At 39.1% G+C, this 9,669-nt stretch overlaps 1 protein-coding gene across 1 annotated transcript in view; it reads left to right on the top strand.

The window, feature by feature from the left end:
* Positions 1 to 779: 779 nt before the first annotated feature.
* Positions 780 to 9,669, top strand: part of PUS7 (pseudouridylate synthase 7 (putative)) — a gene marked incomplete at its 5' end in the record, with an annotated part of 13,526 nt that continues 4,636 nt past the window's right edge. The window contains 8 exons of the mRNA XM_008938345.1: positions 780 to 891; positions 2,178 to 2,255; positions 3,846 to 3,974; positions 4,200 to 4,325; positions 4,609 to 4,670; positions 5,093 to 5,253; positions 6,135 to 6,261; positions 7,572 to 7,673. Of these exons, the coding sequence (XP_008936593.1) occupies positions 780 to 891; positions 2,178 to 2,255; positions 3,846 to 3,974; positions 4,200 to 4,325; positions 4,609 to 4,670; positions 5,093 to 5,253; positions 6,135 to 6,261; positions 7,572 to 7,673 (897 nt within the window). The remainder of the gene's footprint in view (positions 892 to 2,177; positions 2,256 to 3,845; positions 3,975 to 4,199; positions 4,326 to 4,608; positions 4,671 to 5,092; positions 5,254 to 6,134; positions 6,262 to 7,571; positions 7,674 to 9,669) is intronic.

Raw genomic sequence — 9,669 nt, 5'->3', positions numbered from 1 at the left:
ACAGTTTTCCTCCTTCTACAGAAAATGCCAAATATTGTACAGAATTGTAAATCAGTTGTTAGTCTGCAGGAGCTCAAGTTATCTTACCCTCCGGCCTTCTCTAAACATGGCACAGTGTCTGGCTTGAATTATTTGTTCATGTTTCTGTTGTGCCAGATTTTTTTTCTCCCATAGGAATAATAATAACAAAAAAATTCACCTTAAAATGATTTGTTGTGAGTATACTATTTTTAGGCTTTTATAGAGATACAGCCCATGCTTTTGCATGACACACAGAAAAGAATCCTACACAAGTAAAGAGTATGTTAGTACTATAAATAATAATTGTAGTCTTCCTACAAGTAGGGCTACAGTGATCCTTGTCTATTAATTATAGAAGGCATTAGATGAAATGTGGAGTGGCTTTTATTGCTGAAAGTCAGAGTAATGAGAATGTTTTTGAGAAATTTAATTGGGCAGTATGGCAGTTGAATGACTAGGGTGTATTTTTTAGATAATTCCATGACAAAGGAACTGTCACCATTTCATTCAAGATTTTCTAGGTGACAGAACTGCTTAAAAACAAGTTTACAGCCCAGTGGAAGGGTAGAAAGTATTTTTTAATGTGCTTTGCTGTCAGTAATTCACTTTTGTCTTTTTTGTTTTTCTTAAAAAGCAGATGGAAATTAGCAGAAATTGTCAGTCACATATTTGTTTTAAATGTCGCTGCAAAGGCAAAGATACCAATTAAATTTATTTTTAAGTGACACTTTACAAAATTTAACCTTTTGTTTTTAAAGATCCAAGAAAGCACTCCTGGCCAAAATCAAGGGGAAGCTACTGCCACTTCGTACTGTACAAGGAGAACAAGGATACTATGGATGCCATTAATGTCCTGTCCAAATTTTTAAGGTAAGGCTCTTGTTTCTGGCAGCCTGGCTAGCATGCTGTCCTCCCCCTGTATGGTTCATGTTACTGTAAATGTTATGCTTCAGAGTTCTGTAAGAGCAACACAAGTGATTACTATTGCCTCATTTGTAGATGGTGTTTTTGAAATAAAAAGTTATTTCAGAATACCAAATTTGAAACTTGTAAGCTTTGGAAGGAGGCGAAATGGAATGGGACAAAATGGTGCTGTGAAATGTAAAAGTCTGCACTTTGCTACTGCAGTGGAGGAAGGTCCACAGATGAAGCTGGCTGATGTAAGAAAGGCTTGGCAGCTCAAAGCCTCCATGTGCGTAACATGAATTACCAAACAGTTTTTTCCAAGTGTGTGAATATATGCAAGCGTGTTACGGACCTGTCAGATATTGTTGTGATAATATGCTGATCAGTTCCTAAGCATTTACAGTTGATAAGCTGTTGTTCTATATATTAATTTCTCCATGGCAACACAGCCTTAACTCCTTTCACTTGATCAAGTGCAGCAACAAAAAGATTTGCCAAAGGCATGATGTGATCACAGTGAATTGCAGAGGAAGGGCTATTTTAAAATTGGGTTAATTCAGTGATCTACTTGTAAGGAAACTTCCCCACATCTCACTTTTTTTTTTCCTTTTGTCCTTCCTGTCCAAAAATAATTATACATAATCTCGACTGTAGTACACTGCTTGTGTTTGTATTTGAGAACAGAATGGTCAAAGTGTAGTTTGGTGGAAACATATGTGTCATGGCAATCCTGCTGCTCCCTGGTGCCCGCAGCGGGAACAACCGGAAATATTCCCTGTGCAGCACAGGCTGTAAAATGCAAAGAGGAGAGCAGAGGAAACGAGAGGGATCAAATTTTAATTCATATTCTCACATAGTGTCCATGCATGGTATTCAAACAGATACAGTTTTTGGAGTTTAAGGAAGATATGGACATGATTTTTTTTTTTTTTAGTGAAACTAATGGTGGCTGCACATTTGTGCAGTGAGTAGATGTATATAAAGTACTTCAAAGCTCATATTCTGAAAGTACAGTAAAAGTGAATCTTTATACATATAATTAAAATGGGGACGTTTCCCTGTGTTTTTTGTACTTATAGATGAGATTAGAAAATGTCACACATACCAAATTGTAGCCTACTGCTTGGGAATATAGGTATAATTTATATTTTTAATATAGATGATTAATAATTCTAGGTAATTATGCTGAAAATGATCTTTGATCTGTGGCTATTTTAATAGACACAATATCTGTTACTGTTGCTTTTAAGAGTGAAGCCAAACATATTTTCCTACATGGGAACTAAAGACAAAAGGGCCATAACAGTTCAAGAGATCGCTGTTCTTAGGTAAGTGAAAGCACACTGGAGTACTTACACTCCTACTGTGATAGCTTGAATATTGTGCTAAATACCTTGAAGGCTTGAGGTGCACATGACACAAATGGTGGCTTCATGTCCTGACCTTGTAAAGCACAGATATTAGTGAAGATGCCAAAATCCTTTTTTATTCTGTGGTGATTGCTGGTGTTTTCAGTTGGTGGTACTCAGTCACAGGCTATGCATATTTGGCTGAAGCAGGAGACCAAACAGCCTGGGTGCTCTTACAATGTCTGGCTCCCATGCAACAGCAGAAAAACAGAGTGACACAGTGAATGTGTCCCATTTCCTTCCCGACTTTTGTTTCCTTCTTCCTCCAGCTGGAATTCTCTTCTTTCTCACCAAACTCTCTGAACAGCTCCAGAGAAGGCTAGCTACTGTCTTTACTCATCTGTCAGTAGTCAAAAGGGGCAGATGACTGAGGAACTTTTCCTGCCTTAACCTATGTCGATAAGTCACCTACTAAGAGGAAATAGAATTTATTTTGTCATATTCCAAGCTAATTATATGTTTTCTGGTCACATGAAATTAGTGCTGCGTCCGTAACTGAGAATGATGGATTACAATATCTGTTTAGCTAGCTGGAATATTCGACCTGGACGACTATTAGAAATTCTTTGAAACCCACACTTCTCAAGTGAGGAATTACAAGGTTTGATCAAATCATTGTTGAAGGGAGGATGTTTGCTATTTAATCATATCTTTCCTCCCAGTAGTTCACATGTGCATGTTTGCATATGTAAAAGAAATTACTGATTTGTGAATTAGATTCTTGTTGCTGCAAGGCAAGTTTGTAAAGTGATGACAACTGACCACACTTGTGTAGCCATCTCAGGTGCTGTTCCGTTTGCTTTTAATGCAGTCACATTTAAGGCTGTGTCCTAGGGCCCAGTGTGTTGTAAGCATTGACTGGGGGGAACATGCTGGTTTGTGGTGTCTGTTCAGTAGTGCCATAGTGCCCAACTCTCCTGTGCAGCCTTGGAGAAGGATGGTGCAGGACAGGAGACATCACCATTCATCAGCCTGCCTCAAGCTGAGTACTCCAGCCATGCTAGTTGAAAAAGTTGTCTCTCCTGCTGTAAATTTTAGCAGAAGTGTCAGAGTGACTCAGTGATACAGAGAACAGGGTATGCTTCTAAAAGTACTGCCAACAAAAATGACAGACATTGGTGACAGATTTTATTTCATACTCCTTCATCTGCACAAAGCTCACATAGTGGCTAATTACTTAACCCTGTGCTTATGCACAAAAAGCAGAGTTCAGCTTGTGGGGTACCGCATACATCAATATTGCAACATACTGTTTTTGAATGCATACTGTAACAGAGATGTGAAAGACAGTACTAACAGTTTTTGTCACAGTATACATTTTCTCTTGTATGAGTAGCCATCAGAATTATCTGTTCTTTTAGGTATATTATTAAAGTACTTCAAAAAGGCAACAATAGAAAATTGGGTAAACCGGACTCAGTGCTTTTTATTTTGAAATGCTGGTGTTTCTGTATTTATTTATCAGCATTTCTAAACATAGGTTGTTCACTGTCCTCTGTTTCTTTTTAGAATCACTGCACAAAGACTTGCTCATTTGAATAAATGTTTGATGAACTTCAAGTTAGGAAATTTCAGTTACAAGAACCATCCACTGAAACTAGGAGAACTTCAAGGGAACCATTTCACTGTTGTTCTCAGGTAATTTGTTACATGGTTCTGTTACAGATTTTTTTCTTTTATTCTTTAAATAGGTGAGAGAGTGCATCTTGTGTTACAAAAAAAGAAGGAAACACCTTCTATTGGCAGGAGTCTTGAATTTGGTATGAACTATATAATGTTGATGTTGAGTTTAATGTTATGGGGAATCATAAAATAGTGCAAACTCTTAATCTGTCCATAACATTTTTTTTTCTTTAATGCTAGAAACATAACAGGAACTGATGACCAGATAGAGCAAGCAATGCACTCTCTCAGGGAAATTGGATTCATTAATTACTATGGAATGCAAAGATTTGGAACCACAGCTGTTCCTACATATCAAATTGGCAGGTATGTGCTGTTTTCTTTTCCATTTTTAAAAAATATTTTTATCCCTGTATAACTTCTAGATTTTTGGGAATGTTTTCTAGCATACTGCATGTGCCAGTTATAATTTTAGATTCAAGGAAGAACTTGTTTCTGCACTTGCTTCAGCAGGTATCTTGCATAATAGTGCTACTTCTAATATTGCCTAAATCTAAATAGTAATACTACTTTTCTTTTGGTAAGTTGGCTAAATCTTCTTGAAATGTGTGTAGTCAGTTCTTCATACACTTTCCTGTTTGAATCTTAGAGCTATTCTACAGAACAATTGGAACGAAGTAATGGATTTGATATTAAAACCACGACCAGGAGGTAAGGACTGAAAAATGGCACATTGTTTCTGTTTCTCTTCCTTCAAGAATTGTGTGTTTGGGAAAAACACTTTTAGATACTTGTAATTTGAAGGGAGGTTTGCAAGGACAGCTTTGCACATGCTAAACTTCAGCCAGTTATAGCAATAGAGAAGCAACCTTCAGATCTGCCTTTCTGCTTCCCCTTCCTCATTGTGCAGTTCCCTGCAGTGGGAGTGAAAAGGGATCTATTACACTGAGTCCTTGTACACAGAGTCTGCCCAGGCTCCACGTGAAGCCTTCCAACCTCAACTATTCTGTGATTCTGTTAATCTGTCTAATTACCATGACTGAAATATTAATTTTTCACCTGTTAACAACAGGTGAAAGAGGTGCTTTTTTGGTGTATAGTTAAAATATTTTTATTTTCTATCCTCATACCAGCTGAAAAGGGATACTTGGTAAAATGCAGAGAAGAATGGGCAAAGACTAAAGATCCGGCAGCAGCCCTCAAGAAACTACCTGTAAAAAGGTGCGTGGAAGGACAGCTTCTACGTGGGCTCTTAAAGTATGGAATGAAGAACATAATCTCTGCATTTGGCATAGTGAGTGTAAAAGTGCTGTGGGATATTTACTTGAATAAATGCTTGGTCGATGGTATCATGGTGAATTTGGAATAGACTTAGATGCTTGATGAGTAAAAGGTTAAGTGTAAAATCTTTAAATTTATCCTCTCTTTTTGCTTGTAGTACTGCTGCATGGTAACTAATAACATCTGTAATTAATGTATGCATAATGAGCTTTCCAGTTTATACAAAAATCTCTCTGGTACTTAGGAAGCAACACAGTTATATTTAATAACCTTGTGTCATACAGATCTGAGAATTACGTGAAAATTCAGTATCAGAGGCTTTATGTTCTTTAAAAGTATAAATCAGACTGATAGTGTGCTAATGAATCAGCTTGGCATAGAGGCAGTAGATTGACTGTCATTTTCAAGTACTGTAATCAAGATCAAATCTTTGGAGAAAATACCTCATCACCAGCAAACTACTGGGGCCACTGTAGGAGCCAAGGAATAATTTCTTGTTTATGAAGAAGATAATTAGAATAACACTGTCTCCACATCTGCAAAGTTTATACTCAGGAGGCAGAGTATGAATTCGGTGTTTTATAATAGCCCCATGTGTTTGATGAGCTGTTGAATAAAACAAATTTTTTAAAAAGCTTTTTTTTTTAACTGAAGCACAGCAGGGGTTTGTGCAGACTTGCAGGCTTCAAATGTATGAAAGCATTATTTGTTCACACACTCTTTTCCCAAATAATGGACAAAAATCAAATCTGTATAACAAGAAATTGTGGTAGCCTTGTTAACTGGAGAAGGTAACAATTCACATACGTGACTTTTTGGATATGATTGAGAGAAAAAAAAAACAACTAAAAATCCATCTTTCTAATGTAATGCTTTTTTTTTCTTTACCTCTAGATACCAAGAAATAATCGTTTAATGTATATTCATAGCTACCAGAGTTATGTTTGGAATAATATGGTGAGCAAGAGAATAGAAGAATATGGACTTAGAGCTGTACCAGGAGATCTCACACTTAAAGGAGGTAAAATCAGAAAAACAAAAATCCAGGGATGCTATATAGTTCAGATTCCTAGGAAAACAAGGCACATACCTGTTTGTGATACTGCTTACATATTTTCCTTTCCCTCTCACCCATTTTGGTTTGGTGATTTCTAAATCCATTGGCTAGTTTTAGTGAAACTTTGCAAGGAATCGTAATATGGAAAGATAATGCATAATGTATAAGTGAGCTGTTGGTGTGTTTGTTTTTCCAAATAGCTGGATAGGGAAGGGAGACTAAGAAGGTGTGATTGTTCTCAAGCATGAACTCAAACCTAGTTGAGCTGTGAAGAACTATGGAAGGATGTTATGAATGTTTTAACCACAGAAGTTTGTTTGCATCAGTATCTTGTAAAGCAGAGGCTTCACTCAGTTAAAACTTTCTTCACTTGGATTTGGTCTGTCATTTCCTGGGAGTGAGAATATGGACAGTATTTCTCCTTCATGTATGCCTGATGCCTGGTTAGAGGACAGTTCATCTAGTAGTCCTTCATTCAGCTTTAAAAGTCACTGGAAACCAGGCTGTGATTTTGCCAGTAACTGTGACAGCCTTCAATACTGTTATTTCTTTTCCTGGAAATGTTGTCTATTCATAGAATCATAGAATCACCTAGGCTGGAAGGGACCTCCGAGATCATCAAGTCCAACCACCGAGCCACTAGGGCTCCAAAGTCCTCTGCCAAAACAGATCAGAATCTGTCAGGGTTGGAAGGGACCACAAGGATCACCCAGTTCCAACCCCTCTGCCATGAGCAGGGACACCTCCCACTAGATCAGGTGTCCCAGAGCCTCATCCAGCCTGGCCTTAAAGACCCCCAGGGATGGGGCCTCCACCACCTCCCTGGGCAACCCATTCCAGGGTCTCACCACTCTCATGGTGAAGAACTTCTTCCTCACATCCAGCCTGAATCTGCCCACTTCCAGCTTTGCCCCATTCCCTCTAGCCCTGTCGTTACTCGATATCCTAAAAAGTCCCTCCCCAGCTTTCTTGTAGGCCCCCCTAAGATACTGGAAGGCCACAATAAGGTCCCCTCGGAGCCTTCTCTTCTCCAGACTGAACAGCCCCAACTCTCTCAGTCTGTCCTCATAGGAGAGCTGCTCCAGCCCTCGGATCATTCTGGTGGCCCTTCTCTGGACACGCTCCAGCAGGTCCATTAAGTGCAGATAAAACACAGTAGTTATTGCTCTCAGAGTAGGCTTGTTTCAATCAAGTGGTTCATTTTAAGTTTAGTTAGTAGTAACTGTCACAGACACATGTACTGGTAACTCATCATTTTTCTGTCCTGATTGTAGCCACAGCTGTTCATATCGAAGAAGGAGATGTTGATAACTACACTATCCATGACGTAGTGATGCCTTTGCCTGGATTTGATGTTATTTATCCAAAGCATAAAAGTAAGTCTGATTGTTAACTTATGTACTCACTCTGAAAACGTAAGCCTGCTTCAAGATTCTTTTTAAAAGGAAGACAAGATCTCTGCAACCTTGGTGACTATTAAAAAATACACTACTTCAGAGTTCTGATACGTTTCTGTCAGCCTCTGCCAGTGTGATAATATTAGTCTGCATTGTAACTTGCGTCACTGAACGTAAATCTGTTTCATGTTTCTTTTTAGCTAGTGGCTTTTCCAAAGAAAAAATTTTTTACTGAGGCAAAATTTTCCTGCGCAAGGGGAAAAAAAGAAATGGTGAAGTGTTAATTGAGAAGTGCATGTGTTTTATTCTTACGTTAAAAAACAAAGCAGACTTCTAAAATTCATAACTCAAGCAAATGCTTGAAGTTAGGAAAAAGAATCAGATCTCTTTAATTAAATATTGAACAATATGAATTTTAAAAAAAAAACAAACCCAACCATACCTTTTATTTCCTGCGTGTGGATGTTGTAGATCCTGTATTGGATCTAAATTGTTTTTAATGGAATAGTTGTGTCATCTATAATTATTTCCATGCAACATGATGTTCTTTCTGAGGGACAGAGTTGTAGAATCATTTTGTTTGGAAGAGACCTTAGGAGACCATTTGGTCCAACCTTATGGTCAAAGCAAAGTCAGTGTTGCTCAGGGCTTTGTCCTTTCAGGTCAGAAACTTTAAAGAACAAATGATGTCTGAGTTTTCCTCTAAGCTAAAAAATCCCAGTTTTCTCAGGCTGTCCTGACAGGGCATGTGCTATAACCTGGCCATTGGGGTGGGCCTCCATTGGATTCATTCAAGTATATCAGCATTGGCTTTGTACAGGACACAGTATTCCAAGAGCAATCTCATGGATGCCAAGTAAAGGGCAGTAATTGTTTTTCTTGGTGTAGCTACTGGGTAAGCTGTTGCTGCTAGCTTTTGTTCCTGCCAGGGCACACTGTTAAGTCTCCTTTCCACTGGGAGTCCCAGGCGAGTATCAGCAGAGTTGCTCCCTGGCCTGTACCACTGCAAGGAGTTAATCCCTCTCCTTGCTGAATTATAGGGCTTTGTTCTTGCTGAATTTTGTGGCATTCCTCTTGGCCCATTCTTCTAGTCTGCCTAGGTCCCTCTGAATGGCAGTCCTGCCCTTTGGTGTATCGACTTCCACCTTAACTTGATTTTGTCCACAGACTTGCTGGGGTGAATTCCAGCTCCTCCTCCACATCTGCTGACTAAGTTATTTAACAGGGAACATCCCAGTTCCCCAAGGAAGTGCCAAGCTTCCAGGTAGAGCTCAAACCGGTAGTGACTGTCTTTGGAGATGATGAGCCAGACATTTGTTTAAACATCTGGAAGTTCACCCACTGTAACATTCTAGACTTGGAGACAAGGATGCTGTGGGAACATGTTGCCAGCCTTGCTAAAGGCAGGGTAGGCAGCAGTCCCTGCTCTTCCCTCATCCACAGATGTAATCATTTCATCATAGAAGGCAGTAAGTTTGGTGGGGGTTTTATGTTTTTCTTTTCCTTTTTTTCTCCCCTTTTGGTAAAGCCGTGCTTGCTATTTCACTTGTTGTGTGCCCAGAAACATGTTCTAAGAAGATTGACTTCATTATTTTTGCCAAGGACCAAAGTGAGTCTGACTGCTCTGTAATTTCTCCATCACTCTTCTTGTCCTTTCTGGAGATGGGTATAACACTTGGTTTCCTGCAGTCAGCTGGGACCTCCCTAGATCTCCATGATCTTCCAGAGATAGTAGAGAAAAGTTTAACAGGACATGAGCCAGCTCTCACAGCCTGTATCTTCTTCCACTACTAGTCTTCTCTTCCCTGAACCTTGTATCTAGAAATAGAGACCTGGGAGAACTTGCTGGTCAAGACTGAGGCAAAGGACATGCTGAGACCACCAGCTTTGTCTGTCCCTAGACCAGATGCCCCATTTAGCAGCAGGTCAACATTTTCCTTGTTGTATTCTTTCACTGAGGGAACTGGCTGGTGCA

The sequence above is a fragment of the Merops nubicus genome, unplaced genomic scaffold (assembly GCF_000691845.1).
Source record: "Merops nubicus isolate BGI_N331 unplaced genomic scaffold, ASM69184v1 scaffold14824, whole genome shotgun sequence".
NCBI classification, from domain to species: domain Eukaryota; kingdom Metazoa; phylum Chordata; class Aves; order Coraciiformes; family Meropidae; genus Merops; species Merops nubicus.
The sequence above is the reverse complement of the archived record's forward strand: the minus strand, read 5'-3'. Positions and strand labels throughout refer to the sequence as shown.